Below are 19,032 nucleotides of genomic sequence, written 5' to 3'. Positions count from 1 at the left end.
GCGCTAAAGTCTGTCTGCCTCTTTCAGGAGTTGAATGCCCGCTGGAGGTCCTTGCAGATGCTGGCAGAGGAACAGCACCAGCTGCTGGGCAGTGCCCACGCTGTCGAAATGTTTCACAGGTGAGAATTTTAACCCTGAAAAGCAGTGCTGCTCTAGAACCCACTCGAGAGCCGCCAATTCTAATTACTATAGTAGAGCCATAGCTATAAGTTTAACCCTTCTTCCAGGAGAAAATAGGAAGTCAGGTACTTCAGTACTGGACTCCTCTCTTGGCACATAGTCTACTCCCAGACAACCAGCGTCACTTTTCCAGTGCCTAGGCTTGGACTCCGGTACGTAATTAGCAGTCTATGCATGTTTTCATGACAGTGAATGAAAATTGAAGTTGAAACAAGAGGTTTAAGTAATTATATTTCTGAACTAGAAGTAGACAGTAGAGGGCAAGAAACATCACATTGACTCTAACTGTTCATTCAATAATTTTTTATATCTGATTTCCAAATCTGTGTCTATACTAAGAAACACATACACAACTAAGTAAACAAAGAAACAAATGAACAAGCCCAATGAAAACCAAACACCTTGACTGTGTATAAACTTATTTTTGAATATTCAGAGCAGGGAAAACTGAAATGCAGACAGGTCTTGTTTAGAATGGCTTAAGATGGATACTCACGACACGTAACAATTAAGCATGTGGCTTTGCCATCAGGCTACCTGCTTGAAATTTAGGCTTCATCATTTGGCAGTGGTATAACGTTGAGAAAATACTTAGCCTCTTTTTTTTTTTTCCTACTTAGCTTCCTAAGTTTTAGTTTTCTCATATGTAAAATGGGACTGGTGATAGTAACTAGGCCTCAAATAATTGTTGTAAAGATTAAATGAGCCTAAGTTCTAACACAATAAAAAGGATGCTGGTGATGGTAGTGGTGACTTCTTTGCAAACCCAGATAGTCTGCCTCTGGCAGGCCTTCTTATTCTCACACTCTTTACTCTCGTGCACCAGAGAAGCAGATGACACGAAGGAGCAGATTGAGAAGAAGCGCCAGGCGCTCAGTGCTGCTGACCCCGGCTCAGACTTGTTCAGTGTTCAGGCCCTTCAGCGACAGCATGAGGGCTTTGAGAGAGACCTCATACCCCTGGAGGAGAAGGTGAGACGTGCTTTCAAGCGTTCCCAACGCATTCCTCTTCATGTGTATACGTGTTGATGTCCTCTTCTTTGGTTTTATTGTCTGGTCTCTTATTCTTATAGTTCTTGCTATCCTACTCCGTATTTGTATTTTGCCCTGTCCTTAAGACAAGTCCACTAAGAAGGCATGCCCCAGGGCCATTCACATGGAGGGAAAATTTATTTTTAATTTTTTTAAATTGAAGTATAGTTGATTTACAATGTTGTGTTAATTACTGCTGTATAGCAAAGTGATTCAGTTGTGTGTGTGTGTGTGTGTGTGTGTGTGTGTGTATACACATTCTTTTCTATATTCTTGTCTATTACGGTTTGTCATAGGATATTGATTCTCAGTGCTATACAGCAGGACCTTCTATAAAAGCTTACATCTGCCAACCCCAACCTCCCCCTCCATTCCTCCCCAACTCCCTCCCCATTGGCAGCCACCAGTCTCTTCTCTATGTCTGTGATTCTGTTTCTGTTTCATAGATAGGTTCATTTGTGGCATATTTTAGATTCCATGTATAAGTTATCTCATATGGTATTTGTCTTTCTCTTTCTGACTTACTCCACTTAGTATGATAATCTCTAGTTGCATCCATGTTGCTGCAAATGGCATTATGTCATTGCTTTTCATGGCTGAGTAATATTCCATTGTATATATGTACCACATCTTCTTAATCCATTCATCTGTTGATGGACATTTAGTTTGTTTTTGTGTCTTTGGCTATTGTAAATAGTGCTGCTGTGAACATTGGGGTGCATGTATCTTTTTGAATTATAGTTTTGTCTGGATATATGCCCAGGAGTGGGATTGCTGGATCATATGGTAATTCCATTTTTAGTTTTTTGAGGAACCTCCATACTCTTTTCCACAGTGGCTGCACCAAAGTACATTGAGGGAAAATATATTGTAAATGAACCTCTTACTATCTAAGTACCTCTTTAGTGAATTCTAAGAGACCAGAACTTACAGAAGTTATTTGGAGGTCAGCAGCCTAACATGAATAAGAAATGGCCAGGCCTATGCCTGAGTATGGTACAGAGTTTCCTTTGAAGGAGCTTGATCTACTCTGACCAAAAAAATGAACTGTACAGCTTGCCAAATACACTCTGGAATAAATCATAGGCATCATAGAACTTGTATTATCATGAAAAGCAAAAAGAAGCACAGAAAATGTCTACGTTGAAAAGATCTTCACCTTAAAAATTACACCAACCAAGTCACTTAACCACTCTGCCCAATAGCTTGTGTGTTTGTTTGTTTATTTTTACAAAGATTTATTCTTAAATGTACAATTGGTTCCAAGACAATACTTCATTCTAGTATCTATAGATGGCAACAGATGTTATGGTAAGGAATCCAGATGTTTAAACAGGAATGAAATTAAGAATCATCATTGCTTCAGGCATAAAGAACTTACTTTTTGCCAGATTTCTTAATTCCAGCTGTGGCCAGGGAGGCCTTTCCCCGCGGCCTTCGCTTTTAGCTCCTCAAGTTTCTTCTGCTTCTCCTTCTGTTTCTGCTTGTATGCCTTATCTTCCTCATCTATCTCCTCCGCTTGCTTCTTGGGCTGCTTCAGGGGCTTCTTCTTGCCACATTTGCAGCCCGACATGGCGCCTGCCACCCTTTTCCCAGACTCTGCAACTGGAAGCAGACTTCTCATCCTAAAAAGAAGCATGGTCATGTGAAGTCTGACTACTTTGGGGAGTTATCATGTGTAGCAAAAGGGTTGCCATTATTTTATAAATTAGCAAAGTCTTCTTGTAGCTCATTGATGTCTATTTGTGGAAGGAGCATCACTGGGGCTTGGAACTCTTCCTTTGCTAGGATTCAGGTGTGACTCCAAGCTGATTGAACTCTTGACCTAGGTGACCATATTGAAGGAGACAGCAGATCGGCTTGGTGAGTCCCACCCAGATGCCACAGATGATCTGCAGAAGCAGCGATTGGAGCTGAATGAGGCCTGGGATGACCTGCTGGGGCGAAAGAAAGATCGTAAGGAGAATCTACAGGAGACCCTAAAATTCTACCTGTTCCTCAACCAGGCCAGGTAAAGAAAGCTCCAATGGCAGACTTCCAACAGGTGGGGTGGGCAATTTCCATGTCTGGCCCATAAGTGGAGCTTCTGGGAACAGTCTCTTCACTGCTGGGTTTGGAGGGTACCTCTAGGTCCAGATTGTACCTCTAATAAGGCACAAAATTCTCAGGTTCAATATTTCAAGCCATGAAATAGTGAAGTTGAAGGAATGTGAGGTTATCTAGGCTAAATGAGTAAGTTTCTATAGAGTGCATTCTATATATAGGGTGCTATATCAGGAATTATAGGATATGGGAGGGGGTATTCTATTGGAGAAGCAAAGAAGAATACAGATAACCATGGCAGAACATAATACAGCCCCAAACACACATCCTAATAAATAGATGGAATTATACAAACAAAGGCATGAAAGTAAGAAAGCTATAGAATGTCCATGATGTGGGACAACTAGAACCTGGGTTTTGTATGTCACAGGGGTAAAGAGAAGTAACAAGAGATAAACTCGGAAATGTTAAGATCAAATCCTGGAGAAGTTTTGTGGCCTTTCTAAAGAGTTTAGACATTATCACGTTTTAGCAAATATGCGCTTTATCTGTGGAACAAGTCGCTCACCGTATCTATCTGCTGAGAGGATCATTTAGAATTGAGAGTCCAGGAAGTAATAGCTTGCAATGTAATACTTTTGAAGAAAAAAGGGGACAGCTTTGGCAAATGATTGGAGTTGCCCTTGACAACTCCGTCCCCAATCCAGGGTCTCTGGAAACCTATAGTTTTTCATATAGTATAAATAAATAGCATTCACACTCATTCCGCCAAATCATAGGTATGCTCATATATCTCTGTACATACATGTTCTACCTGTAATGCAGATTCAAGTTAAATGCTGCCTCTTTCCCTTTATGAAGATTTACTCTTCAGTATTGCAGAAGTAATATCCCCACTCACAGAGCAACACTAACACCTTATTTTATCTCTTTAGGACAGTCTTGCTTTTTAGCGTTTTTAAAAAATATGTATTAGTGTCTATGTTTTGTTTGCTTTTTTTTTTCCTTCTTTCAGTATAAAGTGTGAGCTCCTGGAAGGCACAAATATGTCTCTTTCACAATGCTTAGTAAACACCCAGAGAAACTTAGTTGTTTAAATAAGTGAATAAATGAGTTTACAAAAGAAGAAACCATTCTGCCCTAACACTACTGATTCCTATTTACCAAACAAGAGTTAAGGCACTCTTCATAAGATGCTTAATTTGACCATTGTGTATAATTTTTTAAGTCAATGTATTATTATTTGACATTTACCATCTGGAGTGGGTGGACTTGAGCCTTCCTTGTCTAATTTCTTGACCACTAGAAGAGTGGGAAATTGCCCTGATTTAATCAACAGCACAGGAGTAGGGGATGGGGGGTACTGTGTGTGTGTGCATGTGTGTGTGTGTGTGTGTGTGTGTGTGTGTGTGTGTATGTTGGGTAGAAGCATGTATTGGATTCTATTGGGAATAACAGTAAGAAGAAAGACATGCCTTCCCTGAAATTCTATACTAAGATAGATCTTTAAACCCAAGATCTATCCCCTTTAAGAGAAATGGAATATGTACCAGTCCAGGATTCCAGTGTTTGGGTTCTACTCCAGATGTCTGCTTTTAGTTTTAGCACATGGGCAAATTGCTTATTCTCTAGGCCAACTTCCTCATCTCTAAAATGGAGGAAAGAAAAGAATTCCCAGAATTCTACACAAAATTATTGCAAGAATCAAAAGTGATAATAAGTGAAGAAAATTTCATTTGCAAGGGAATGCTATTATTAAGTTATACAGTGAGAACAACAAACCTAGAATCTGTGAAGTATACAAACCAGATAGAAAGGTATTGATCTGGAAATGCTTTCTGAAGGAGAAAAGCCTAAGAACAGGCAGTTCTATAGCAAGTTGCAAAGTTCTCTTGTCAATCTCAATGTGTCTGTTTCTCCAGGGACCTTCAGAATTGGCTCATTGGCATTGGTGGCATGGTATCATCCCAGGAGCTGCCTGAAGATTTAACTGGCACAGAAATCATGCTAGAGAGACACCAGGTATGGTTACAAAAGCCATAGCCCCCATTCCACGACCTCACAACCTTCCCTCATTTTACAACTTTGGTGAGATGTCCCTGACCTCACCAGTCTCTTCCCACTTTTTCCCACAGGAGCATCGTGCTGACATGGAGGCTGAGGCTCCCGCCTTCCAAGCCTTAGAAGACTTTGGTACAGATCTTATAAGCAGTGGGCACCGTGCCAGCCCTGAAATTGAAAAAGAGCTTCAAGCTGTCAGACTAGAGAGAGATGAGTTGGAGAAAGCTTGGGAACAACGCAAGAAGATGCTAGATCAGTGTCTGGAGTTGCAGGTATTGCAAATTCCCACTCACTAGGCAGGATTAGCTGCGGTCTGTTCCTTCTATGCAGTTTTACGTCATTAATACAGGGGCTTATTTCACTGGACTTCCATGCTGAAAGCAGAAGGGCATCTCTTGATTACCTGACATTGTATTTCCGGAACGTAAACTGTTCATTGTGACGTTCTTTGCTCCTTATTCCTGCTAAAAAAAAACTAAACAAAATGAGGGTCAGTCCCAAGGCACAGGGGCATGAAATTGGGTGATCATATTTTATTGATTGATTGAGGGTTTGATTGATTTTAATTGAGAATCTACTGTGTGCACAGCCCTGGGAACACAAAGATTAATAAGATAGTGTCCCTTTTTTTTTTATAATTTTATTTTTTATTTTTGGCTGTGTTGGGTCTTCATTGCTGCACACAGGTTTTCTCTAGTTGCAGCAAGCCAGGGCTACTCTTTGTTGCGGTGCACGGGCTTCTCATTGCGGTGGCTTCTCTTGTTGTGGAGCATGGGCTTCTAGGCATGCAGGCTTCAGTAGTTGTGGTGCATGGACTTAGTTGCTCTGCGGCATGTGGGATCCTCCTGGACTTGGCTCAAATCCATGTTCCCTGCATTGACAGCTGGATTCTTAACCACTGCGCCACCAGGGAAGTGCCAGCGTCCCTTTTCTAAAACTAATGAAATTAGACATGTAGGCATCATTCCAGTATAGTAAGATAATTACTGATAAAATGTAGGAGTGTTTTGAGATATAGCAGAGGGAGTGATTAACGCTTTTGAGGGAAGGGAGTAAGAGTGTCACAGGCAACTCTGAAAAATAGTGTTTACTAGAGTCTTAAAAAAATAACCAGCCAGTTTTTATGTATAGGATATGGGAAATAGTACTCCAAGAATGGAGTATAGCTTATATGCAAACATAAAACATGTTTTCGGGGAAGAATCAAAGGTCCAGCATAGCTAAGGTTTATGGTATGAATGTTTCTTGAAGAATATTGGCACCGTTACTAGGTGCCTTATATCAGTATCACAGGAGAATGGGGAGATCATTTCCTCTGTCCACCTGGAATGAACACACCACATACATCCAACTTTATTCCCCATAGTTGTTCCGAGGCAACTGTGATCAGGCTGAGAGCTGGATGGTGGCACGTGAGAATTACCAAAGTTCAGATGATAAGGGCTCCTTAGACAGTCTGGAGGCCTTGATGAAGAAACGTGACGATTTGGACAAAGCAATCACTGCCCAGGTAATAACAACTAACATAAGAATTCCAATAATAACTGTTAGTAATAACAACATAAATCCTACACGTCTGTGGTTTTATGGTTTATACATACTTTAATTCCCATCTGATTCTTAGAGAAAACTCTGAGGTAGGCAGGGCACACGGTGGCTTAGTCTTAGCCAAGTCACACGTGATATTGGACTTTTTTACTCTAAACCCAGCTTTTTAAAACTTGACTTTTAGAATTGGAAGCTATTTTGTATACAGTCCAACATCCCATCCAGTGCAAGACTCACCTTCTACAGTGTCCACGGGAGGCATCTGTTCTATAGGAAACTCAGCACCATGCTGAGATGGGAAGTAGCCCATCTCAGTGTAATTGTTCATGTTTCTCCTCTTGCTGAGTTAAAATCCACCTCCCCATAAGGCATTTTACCTCTTGTCCTTGGTTTTGTTCCCCTTTGTGAAGCCACAAAGTTATTGCTGCCCTCGTGTGGAATTGAACTAGGGGCCTAATTTCCAGGCATCTGGGCTTTTTCTCTTTCCTTTCTCTAGGAACAGAAGATTACTGAACTAGAACTTTTTGCTGACCGGCTCATAGCTGATGACCACTATGCCAAGGAAGAGATTGCTGCTCGGCTCCAACGGGTGCTAGACAGGTCAGGCCTGAGCGAGTGTTTTGTAAGCTGTAGGTAGACGTAGCAAAGTGACCTCTTTGCTAGCATTGAGGACAGTGGTAACACTCTGAGTTCTCATTTCTAAATGCCTAAAACTATCTTGAAAATTGGGGAAATGTTCTGATCTAGACTCACAGAATGAAAGAGAATGTACTTTAGAAATTACCTGGCTTAATCACTTTATTTTTATATTTGAAAATAATGAAATTGTGTTATATATAACATATAAATATGTAATAATATGATATACTATGTAATGTATAAGGAAATATATGAATAAGTAATATATAATTGTTATATATATATGACATATAAATATAAAAATAATGAGAGGAGAAAGGGCAGGGAAGCAAATAGGAGGATTCACAGATATGGCATCCAGGCTTGGTGGAGGGGTAGGAGGCAGAGAGTAATCTAGCCCTGATATCCAGATGGAAGGCTCTCAAAGAACAGCTGACTGCTGAGTGGACGAAACTTGGAGACTATGCTGACCTAAAACAATTCTACCGTGACCTCGAGGACCAAAAAGAATGGATCAGTGAGATGCTGCCCACAGCCTGTGATGAATCCTACAAAGACCCCACCAACATTCAGGCAAGTTCAAAATAAGAATCTTGGAAAACTTCAACATACTCAGATTGTTGGATGAATGGTCATCTTCCAATCCTGAGCACTCCCTTACTGTTCAGAGTCCTGTCCCTGCTTTCAGGGACTTCTGAGTCTACTGTGGAGTGGGTTCTTCAGAAGTTATCATCACCTTGGTTATGATAGAAACATTGACTCTTCCTTTTAAACAGAATTTATGTTATCTTGCTTCCTGAATTAGATGGTAATTTCGTTTCTGCTTTCCCTTCAGAGAAAATATCTGAAGCACAAGAGCTTTGAAGAGGAGGTCTATGGCCGAGCTGAGCAGGTGCAAGGAGTCATCACTTTGGGGCACATGCTGGTTGAGCGGAGGGCATGTGATGGCAAGGAAGAGGTGGTGAAGGTAGGTTCTGCTCACGATGGGTTTCGGGCTACAGAGGCATATGAAGAGAAATCTTTTATAGTCTTTCAATGTTTCCATGTGTAAGGATATGGATTATGTTCTGTAGTTAATGGTCTTCCCTTTGATTTTTGCACAAAGGAGGAGGAAAATAGTGTCACTCAGATCTTATCACTCCCATCATGCTCAATACCTTGACCTCCAAGAAAGCTTTAGACTTAATTCCTACATGTCATCATGCTTGCCTTATATTTTCTATCCCTGCTACCAAGAGCTTTGACATTTAGGCATCAGTCCCGGTAATCAGCCCAGGATCCTTTCTTCAAAATTTCTTCTAACACCTCCTGTTGCTTTCCCAGATTTAAACCAGCATAACTGATTTAAAATGTCAATATATAACATTCAATTGTTCACAGGTTTTGGCTAGACCCTAACTCCAGAGCCTCCCTACATGATGCTTTCAAGTTGTCACATGACCCTAAACACCATAATTACCCCTCAATTTTTTTTTGGTGGGGGGACTAGGATCAAGTAGAAGAGTTGCAGAAAAACTGGGACAACTTGTTTGAGAAAACAGTCGACAAAGGACAGAAGCTCAATGAAGCTAGCCGCCAGCAGAGGTTCAACACAAGCATCCGGGACTTTGAGTTCTGGCTCTCAGAGGTGATTATACCTGGAAGTGGTGTGGGCATGGAAGCTTAATGAACACTTGTCAGATAAACAGACTTTGCATGAACAATTTTGTTGACTCTTCTTGGGAAATGTTGGAGGACATAGTTGCTAATCTTGGTTTTCTTAACAACCGTTTTCATTTGGCAGCTTTATTGTTTACCTTCCATTCCCAGGCAGAGACACTGCTGTCCATGAAAGATCAGGCCAGGGACTTGGCCTCGGCAGGAAACTTGCTCAAGAAGCATCAGCTCCTGGAAACAGAGATGTTGGCCCGAAAGGTAAGTGGTGTTGGAATCCCCCTCCTCTGGCCAGAATGGAAATGTTGGTGACTTTTCTCTCTCCTGTCTTAGGAGTACATTTGAGAACACAGCCTTGCAAAACTAAACTTAGTGTTCTCAGCCATCAGTCATTATAATTGGGTCAAATCCATGGGCTTCAGAGCTGTTAACCTATTTTCATGAAATTACAATAGACTCTAAGACTCCAAGAAGTAGATCCTAAAAATGATCTTCTTTACTTTTTAATGATCTATGTGTATAAACTCACTCTCTTCTGAAGCTGAATATTTGATCTTGTCTTTGAGAGAAAATGGAAATCTATATTTCAAGGATCACTGGGAAAAAAAATTAGATGGGGGCATATGCAATGGAGTTGAACTAGTATAAGCATTCCAATTGTATCCTAATATCAAGCAGAGATGTGTCCTGGAGCTGTAATAAACATTCAGACAGGTGTTAATTTCACACTGGAGCATTTTATATTATGTTTTATTGGGTAACAAAAAGGGCAAGAAGTCAAAGGCCTTCTGAGTTTCAGGACTTGATGATATTCCCTGAGACATCACTAGGGGGCAGACTTAGAATGCAAATAGACACAGAGGAGGCTGGCTGTGTTCTGGATGGGACCAGCTTAAGAATGTTACAAACAGAGTAGCATCTTCTTGAATATTTCAATAAGAATGTTACCAGTAAAGTAGCATCTTCTTGAATATTTCAATCTATCAATGTGTCATATTCAGCATTGTGAAAATATAGTCCTGTTTGGAGACACAGCGATTGTTCACCAAGGTCTTATTTTCCATGTAGGGAGAGGAAGAAAATACAGGGGAAAACACCACAAGGGCAAATGCATAATTTGAATAATGTAGCCATGCTATCCATGTTGTCTCTGGTCTTGCCCTTATCCAGTCTGAGTTAAAAGAGCGTAAGGTCAAATTTATTATCGTCAAAAATGATCTATTTGACCCAGTCTTTGAACTAGTGGTGGTTAAAGTTCAGGGTCTATTTAATACCTATACTATACTATTCACTGAGGACACTTGGGTTTTCTAGGATGCACTCGAGAACCTGAATACATTGGCTACAGATCTGATCTCCAGTGGGACTTTCAATACTGATCAGATTGTGGAGAAAAGGGATAATGTCACAGAGCGCTTCCTGAATGTCCAGACATTGGCAGCTGAACACCATGAGAAACTGAAAGAGGCCTATGCCTTGTTCCAGTTCTTCCAGGACCTAGATGATGAAGAATTCTGGATAGAGTATGTAATGCCAGCTCATATTGCATGGATAGTCCAGGAAAATAGATAATTCACCAAACATGTTCTTATTTGATGCTGAAATGAAAAAAGCAGCTGCTTCTTGCAGTTCATATTACTTCTTAATCATGTCCGTCTTAGCCTAAAATGAACACTGATTTTATTTTTCCCAGAGTTTTTCACTGTATTCTGGCAGAGGGAGACAGGCATGGAGGGAATTGGGAGCAGTTCACATACACTCTGGGAAGAAAATTAAGAAACTTTATATGTTTGTTTTGGATAATTCACAGAATGTGTGATGCTCATTCTGAGTGAGAGCTGAACATTTACAACTTACCGGACTGATGAGATCATTGTCATGATTCTTTCTGCACTTGTGTATCTATTGTAATATGCCACTGAACTTGACACTGGCAGAAAATGTTACATAGTACCTGCTATGGTTTTATTGCTAATTCTACTTTTGTTGTAAAAAATATGGTTGAAAAATCTTAGCAAATCAAATTATTTGCCCAATTTCCACCCTGCCTCATCATGCTCCTTTCTACACACCTGCTGATTCTTACTTGTAATCAATGAATTAGAGCAGCGGTCTCCACCTTTTTGGCACCAGGGACCAGTTTCATGGAAGACAATTTTTCCTTGGCTGGAGGCGGAGCAGGGCAGGGGTTGGTTCAGGCTGTAACACGAGCGACGGGGAGCGGCAGATGAAATTTCGCTCTGCTGTGTGCCCGGCTCCTAACAGGCCGCAGATGGGCAGCTGTCATGGCCTGGGGGTGGGGATCCCTGAATTAGAGGAAAGAAATGTGCACAGGGCAACTAGTAAGACATTCTTTTTTTTTTTTTTTTTAGAACTTTTATTGAGGTACAGTTAACATACAAGAAACTGCATATATTTAGAGCGTACAATTTGGTATCCCAATCTCCCAGTTCATTCCCCCCCAACCCTCCCCACTTTCCCCACTTGGTGTAATAGGACATTCTTGAACCTTTTTAGAAATAGTAAGATAATATGATCTTGTCTAAAAATGTTCAAACATTTTACGCTCAGAACCAACCCAGCTGTCATGACTCCTGTGAATGTCGCTCTTTATACCTGTTTTACCTAAATTAGCTACTGATATTAATAGACAAAAGTAACAAAGGCCATGAAGGTCATATATGCATATATGTTTGTATATGTATATACATAGGTGTGTGTCTCTAATTTTCACTTTTTCCGAAAGAGAAACATTACTGTAAGTTCTTAAACAAAGAGGAGAAGCTACACATACAGACAGGCAAAGGACATAATAGGAAGGCTGTTACATCTAGGCCTATGGTAGAAATCAATATGTTATTTCAATTTGTATTGGCATAAGTCAGATATTCTGCCCAAAGCCTCTCCCTCTAATTAACTTTGTGATTACTGACACCAGAGTGTTACGGATTTTACCCCCACCCCACCCCTGCCAAACACACACTCTTAGAAAACCTTCCTTTTAGGGTGACCTCAGATGTCTAAAGCCTACATGTTTTGTTTTTCCCTTGGTCTCAGGGAGAAGTTGTTACGAGTGCAATCCCAGGACTACGGGAGGGATCTGCAGAGTGTTCGGAACTTAATGAAGAAGCACAAACGCCTAGAAGGGGAGTTGGTGGCACATGAACCCGCCATCCAGGTGGGAATGTGAATCCTGAAGAGACTGAGATGATCTACTAGTGGTCCTTCGTGTTATGGATAAATAGGTTGAGGCTATAAAATGTGAAGGCGGCATGCCAAGGTCACACAGAGAGTTAGTCAGAGAGTTCACACGTGTTCTCCTTCACATTTTGTCTCCTGTGAATAGAAGACTCTTAGAAGCCCATGCTTTTTCTTTCCTGGAAGGAACACTGTTAACAGTCCGGGGCACAGTCGCTGACAATTAGGTTTCAGGTTGGGACATCTGCGAAAGCTGCATCTGAGCTGAGCCGTTATGGAAAGAGGGCAACCCTGAGTCTTGGCTTGGCAGCAGGGTCACCCTGTGACCATGAATAGAGCGTAAAGCAGATCCTGGAAGGTAGCCTAGTACAAACACCAGGCTATTTGTTCCAATGCTTGGTGAAGTTTAGTGTGCTAGATCTTTCTTCATTCGCCCAGGATCCTCAGGACCGCCTTGAGTACCTCCAGTTTATAAATGAGCCAGAGAGGGGCCAGGGCTAGGTACGTTTGCCAGGAAACTGGATAAATGGGGAGAGGTCGTGGGGTGATGTGACATGGAAGGGGTGTGTTCTCCAGAACGTGCTGGGAACGGCAGAGAGGTTGGGAGACAAGGCTGCTGTGGGGCGAGAGGAGATCCAGGAGAGGCTGGAGCAGTTTGTTCAGCACTGGGACCAGCTCAAAGAGTTGACCAAGGCTCGGTGAGTTGGGGATAGGAGGCCCCATTCTCTTCTTGGATTGCAGGGACTGTGTTGGTGTTGAGAAGATTCTCAAGTGCTTGCTCAGTATTTCTCCCCAGCTAGCAATCTCTATCTATCTTCTATGAGTAAGTCCCTGTTCAAATGCCAAGTCTTCCATGGAGACTTCCCCACGTACCCCAGGCAGAAATGACACTGCCTCTGTGTCCTGATTACGCCTCTACTCTTGCACTTACTTGCAGCTGTCGTTTATCATTGTTGCCCTACATTTTATCCTTCATGCCATGTTATTCCCCCACTTGTTTGTTTTACTTTACACATCTCCCCAGTTTTAGCATTACATGCAGTACTTGGTAATAAGAGAATGAAGGACTATCTTTCTCCCTTAGAGCCATAGAGCCAATTCATATCTTACAAGATTGTGCCACTCTGCTACACTCCCACTGCTTATTAGTTTTTTCTCATCTTTGGGGGTTTGCTTTCCTGTTACAGAGGGATTCGGTTGGGAGAGTCCCTAGAATACTTGGAATTCATGGAGAATGCTGAGGAGGAGGAAGCCTGGATCAGTGAAAAGGAAGCTATGGTTGCCCGAGGGGATTCTGGAGACACATTGGCTGCTACTCAGGTGAGGAACAGGCTGAATGAATCCATTTTCTTCTCTTTAATTGGAATCTTTAATTGGAATCTTTTCTTACGTAGTCAACATTTTCATCTGTAAAATTAGAATCTTTCTTTTGGTAGAATAAGAAGAAAAGTTTCAGGTCAGTTCTTAGTACACGTTGCTCTTGATACTTAATATCTTTCTGCTAGGTGGAATGTTCCCCAGAATTCCCTAAATTTCAGTATGGAGAAATCCTCATATATTACCTTGATTAATACCCATTCCCAAATCCATAGAAGTCTAAGGTCACATGGTAAGCTAGAAACAATGTCACTTGTATTCCTTTGGTGCTTTTTCTGGTAAGATTGCCTTTCTGGCAAATGGAGGGTTTGGGGAGAGGAATTTAGTGGAGCTTTGCAAGAATAAGTGGACACTCATCTAGTCTGCAATTTAGTTGAATCATCCCTGGTGAATGGCATCGAAGGGAATCAGAATATAAGTGGGAGAGATTGTCTGGTCTTGGAAGTTTTGATTCTCACTCTTTTACACAGAGCTTGCTAAAGAAGCTCGAAGCTCTGGAGAATGACTTCACTGTCCGCGAGATCCGAGTGCAAAACGTGTGTGCTCAAGGACGAGACATCCTCAGTAAGGTGAGCTGCTCTAGGGGTTCCAGGTCAAAAATGGATTTTCAAAAAGGGATTGGCCCAAATGCAGAATCATGAGCAGTGCCGAAATCATACATAGAACTTTGATCATCTCTTCTAAGCTGCCTTTTCGTTATTGTTGCTATTATTTCAGCAAATAATTATCTATTTAGTTGCTATTTCTGGAAGGTTTTTTTTTTCAAGTTCTTACAGGTACACTTTTTAAATTCTTTAAATATCATTTGGTGACACGCTTACTCTTATCCTGTGCAGAATATGGCATGGCATTTACATGACTTGTACATGACTTGCTTTGGTCATAGAGTATTGCAAGAATGTGAAGAAATTTCTTTGCAAGCCTCTAGAAATGAGGCTTGAAATGTCTTTGTAATTTGAGAATCATTCTTTTGTTTAAATGCTTGTCTTAATGAAGCCTCAGTGATCTAAATGCTGTACAAGGAATCCTAAACAGAGATGACTCTGTACCTTCAAGATGATTATGCCAGTGAAGATCACACTTATATAGACAAACATGAGAAAGTTGTCCAAGTGCTGGGGTAGAAATCATCATCTTGGTAGAATAGATATTATTCTATTATAGATGAATAGTAGAACAATTTCACTAGATTAGAAGAGAGTAGCTTTATATTTGGAATGGGAGAGATGAAAGCTTTTTAATAGTACTAAAGAATTCACATTTCTGGCCCTGGACACTCATCATATATCTGTCTCTTTTCCTTTCAACCTTCGTGTTACAGGAGGAAAATCAGTATAAAGAGATGATTTCTGCCAAGACAGAGGCTCTAAATGAAAAGACCCCTTCTCTGGCCAAGGCCATGGCTGCTTGGAAGTTACAACTGGGAGATGATCATGCCTTTCAGCAGTTCAACTGGAAGGCTGATGTGGTTGAGGCTTGGATAGGTATGACATGTGAGGGCTGGGGTTTTGAGTTTGAGAAACGCTGATAATTCTACTTATAGAATGGATCTTGGGCTTCCATTGCTTTCCATGGGAAGAAACATGCTCCCCTCATCACCTACTCCTATCCTGTCTGGACACAGTTACAGTTACACTCACGCATGTGCAAACACACACACACACACACACACACACACATATCCCAAACACACAGAGACACATGCTGAGGGGATAACTGAGTCCTATAATTTCAGAGAACATCTTTTTTGGAAGTTGGTGATTTCACGTGTGATATTCAGAAAAATAGGACCATGGCAAAGCATTCTAGGAAATAAACCATTTGATTTACTTATAATTTATGTCGAATCTGCAGTTTTCCTTTGTTCTATGAGACATTCAGAAGTCCTCTTGGCTCCAGCTCTGTTTCAGTCAGTTTCATCCTGCATAAGTCTAGAAGAGCAACTCACTGGACCCCACTGCCCCCATATTCCAATGAATCATCTACCTTGAGAGTCAGGAGGTTCTCTTGTGGCCTATAGTAAATATTCCTTTTCTCTTTACCAAGCCTAATACAAGACCAACTCTCTTTCCCTTCTTATTAATTATCTTTGCTCTTCAGCTGAGAAAGAAGTAAGCCTGAAGACCAATGGCAATGGTGAAGACCTCGCTGCCTTCCTCACTCTCCTGGCAAAGCAGGTGAGAGCAGGGTTGCCTTGTTAATAGATGCCTGTGAAGTCCAAGACCCACACCACACAGAAGCTTCACATAGGATTATTTCATTCCATTTAGAATTATGAAATCATCTTTATGAATTGATTCTTTTAATTATGAAAAATTTCTCTTTATCTTCAATAACATCTTTTTTAACACAATTTTTTTCGCATATTAGTATACTATACCAATTTTCTTTTGTTTGCTGTTTGCAATGTATATCTATTTCCATCCCTTTCTAAAACATTTCTATTTTTTTTTGTCATTGTTGATTTTGTACATTTATAGATTGCAAATGATTACCACTATAGCATTAGCTAACACCATCATCCTGTGACATAATTACCATTTCTTTTTTAAGGTGAGAACATCTAAGATTTACTCTCTTAGCAACTTTAAAGCACATAACACAGAAATATTAGCTATAATCACCATGACGTACCTTAGATCTCTAGCACTTGTTAATCTTATAAATGGAAGTTTATACCCTTTGACCATTTTCTTCCCACTTCCCTCACCTCCCAGCCCCTGGCAACCACCAAAGTGCTCTAAATTTGGCCGTATCTCTAAGTTCGGCTTTTTTAGATTCCACATGTCAGTAACATTATACAGTATTTGTGTTTCTCTCTCTTACTTACTTCACTTAGCATAATGCCCTCAAGCTTCATCCAAGCTGTTGCAAACAGCAAGATTTCCTTCTTCCTCACGACTGAATAATATTCCATATGTGTATATCATGTATCTTCTTTAACTATTGTTCTGTTGAAGGGCACTTAGTTTATTTCCATATCTTGGCTATTGTGAATAATGCTACAGTGAACATAGGTAGACATGCAGCATGTCTATATGTCTTAGATGTGTCTGTTATAAAGATGATATAGTTGAGTATTGATTTATTATCTACTTTGATGATTTTAATGGAGTAGTGAATCCATTTACATTTAAAGTAATTAATTCATGAGTTTTATTTAAAGCTATAATTTAACATCTCCCCCACACCATGCTCTACCCAACCCCACTTTTCTTGGTTATGATTCAAGACGTGATTTCAGTTTTTCTGGGGGCTAGCCCTTTTCAGTTTGTTCTTAAACCTAGGGCCTTTAGAGGTTTTAGCCTAACCTCTTTCACTAAGTCTGCTCCTACTTAATGTGTCCTGAGCTCAGCACTATGTGACGGCAGAAAATTCTTAGATTCTTTAGACTTTATATTCTTTAGACATTAGATTCTTAGCTACTGATTTCTGCTGGACTTCTAGCACTTGTGTTTAGGAATCTATAAATGCCCTCAGGGGGACGTACAGGGAGATCATTGAGCCTCTTTTTCTGCAGTTCCCTTTTCATGGCTTCCTCAAATCGTGGTTGCCTCGGTTTCCCAGAACTCCAGTTTTGTCCCTTTAGTTCCATGAGATGATCAAAGGCTCTGAGCAGCTGCTTTCTCTGCACCTTCACCCTGTACAGCTTGTACATCAACGGGAAAAGTGACAGAGAGTATTACTCTTAGTTTGCTACTATTCCCTTCTCCCTGGAATTTAGATCCCTCAAGTTATAGGTACCAGAGTTGCATTCTGATCCCTTTCAAACAGCTAATTTTTTGTACTTTTATCCAGCACTTAAAGTTGTTCTCAAAGGATGAGTTGGTCAAATACACACCACCCTATTAAAGCTGGAAGTAGATCATACTGAATTTCGTGATTCTGATATCGTTTACACACACACACACACACACACACACAATCATTTGTATAACTGGCACCTGTAAAATGTCTTTTGTTAGTTTGCATACTTCCACGATTTCTAGTAGTGCACTACTGCTAACTAGAATGCAAAATCTAGTAAGTGATGTAAAAGAGTCTTAGAATGTGAGCCTTAAGAAGGATTTAGTTTTGATTTGGAAAAAAAATGGAATAATGGAATATCACATATGTTCCAATACTCCCTTAATATTAATTTTGTACCTAATCTAAAATCCAATTTTAAAACACTGGAATTTAGCTATAATTCTAATCTCAAACGTTTACAAAAGTCTCTAAGTCCTATTCCTTTTCCTTGGCCATCACTCTAAATTCTTGCCTAGGTCCAGTGTGGTGGAACCCAGGTGTGAATGACCCCTTGGAATCTGCATTATTTTTCTGCTCACAGCTTTTCTATGGGTCTTTCTCAGGACACACTTCATGCCAGTCTGCAGAGCTTCCAGCAAGAGAGACTGTCTGAGATAACGGCCCTTAGGGACCAACTAGTGGCTGCCGAGCACAGCCAGACCGAAGCCATTGAGGAGCGCCACGCGGCCCTGCTGAGGCGCTGGGGACAGCTGCTGGAAGCCTCTGAAGCCCACAGAAAGGAATTGCTGGAGAAACAGCTGCCCCTACAGAAGGTAAAAAAACAAACAAACAAACAATGAGCTACCATCAGGCCTCGGTTATCTGTGCCTTAGCCATGAAATCCAGAAATAGATACTGGAAATCATTTTTTGAATACTGTAGACATTTGAATGAGTACATTACAAAGAATCAGGAAGACATTCTTATGGGCATGAAGTAATTCATTGTTTTTTAGATTGATAGGAAGTTTTTTTTTTTTTTTTTGACTGATTTATCAGTTATCCAGCTAACTTATGATGGAAGCCAGGCACATATAATGGAAACAGGTAGGTGAGACAAGGGATAGAAGATCTTAATGTATGAAAGAACTAATACTGGCATGTAGGAATCAAGGTTGTCCTTGTGTTTTTTTCTAACTCAAATAAGAGGAATATTAGACAAGTATAACTTGTGTTCTTATCTTTCCTAGCTGGGACACCTTGCATATGTCCCTTAATATCTCTGAACCTTGATTTCTCTATTTGTAAAATAGGGTAATATCACCATCATATCTTGCTCTGTTATTACTATTAAAAGAGATAATAGATCTGAAAATGCAATATAAACCACTATGTTCTATATGGATATAAGTTATTAAAATGTTCTTTCTAGTGGTGACTGCTAAGGTATTGGATGTTGATGATAAAAATATTAATAGTAAAAGAAAGTCAAGATGGTCAGTGAAATTACTGAGTACCTTTAGACCACAAGAAGTATTGTACCTGGCAACAAGTTAAGGTAGGGAGTTAGAGGA

General features: G+C 40.5%; 1 protein-coding gene across 3 annotated transcripts in view; it reads left to right on the top strand.

Moving 5' to 3' along the window:
• The window catches only part of SPTA1 (spectrin alpha, erythrocytic 1), a 63,768-nt gene that overhangs the window by 35,496 nt on the left and 9,240 nt on the right, over nucleotides 1–19,032 (top strand). Inside the window, exons 25-43 of one of the 3 annotated variants that reach the window (XM_057746800.1) lie at nucleotides 28–119; nucleotides 1,007–1,151; nucleotides 3,041–3,222; nucleotides 5,177–5,276; nucleotides 5,390–5,587; nucleotides 6,682–6,825; nucleotides 7,360–7,463; nucleotides 7,913–8,075; nucleotides 8,338–8,469; nucleotides 8,992–9,129; nucleotides 9,312–9,416; nucleotides 10,470–10,678; nucleotides 12,213–12,333; nucleotides 12,930–13,051; nucleotides 13,541–13,673; nucleotides 14,201–14,299; nucleotides 15,052–15,214; nucleotides 15,831–15,907; nucleotides 18,083–18,292. In XM_057746800.1, coding sequence (XP_057602783.1) covers nucleotides 28–119; nucleotides 1,007–1,151; nucleotides 3,041–3,222; nucleotides 5,177–5,276; nucleotides 5,390–5,587; nucleotides 6,682–6,825; nucleotides 7,360–7,463; nucleotides 7,913–8,075; nucleotides 8,338–8,469; nucleotides 8,992–9,129; nucleotides 9,312–9,416; nucleotides 10,470–10,678; nucleotides 12,213–12,333; nucleotides 12,930–13,051; nucleotides 13,541–13,673; nucleotides 14,201–14,299; nucleotides 15,052–15,214; nucleotides 15,831–15,907; nucleotides 18,083–18,292 — 2,637 coding nt within the window. Of the gene's footprint in view, nucleotides 1–27; nucleotides 120–1,006; nucleotides 1,152–3,040; nucleotides 3,223–5,176; nucleotides 5,277–5,389; nucleotides 5,588–6,681; nucleotides 6,826–7,359; nucleotides 7,464–7,912; nucleotides 8,076–8,337; nucleotides 8,470–8,991; nucleotides 9,130–9,311; nucleotides 9,417–10,469; nucleotides 10,679–12,212; nucleotides 12,334–12,929; nucleotides 13,052–13,540; nucleotides 13,674–14,200; nucleotides 14,304–15,042; nucleotides 15,215–15,830; nucleotides 15,908–18,082; nucleotides 18,293–19,032 lie in introns of all 3 variants that reach the window. The other 2 variants (XM_057746819.1, XM_057746810.1) reach the window with 2 other exon arrangements.

Source organism: Hippopotamus amphibius, chromosome 1 (genome assembly GCF_030028045.1).
Source record: "Hippopotamus amphibius kiboko isolate mHipAmp2 chromosome 1, mHipAmp2.hap2, whole genome shotgun sequence".
Taxonomy (NCBI): domain Eukaryota; kingdom Metazoa; phylum Chordata; class Mammalia; order Artiodactyla; family Hippopotamidae; genus Hippopotamus; species Hippopotamus amphibius.
Note: the sequence above shows the minus strand (reverse complement) of the source record. Positions and strands in the feature narration are given on the sequence as shown.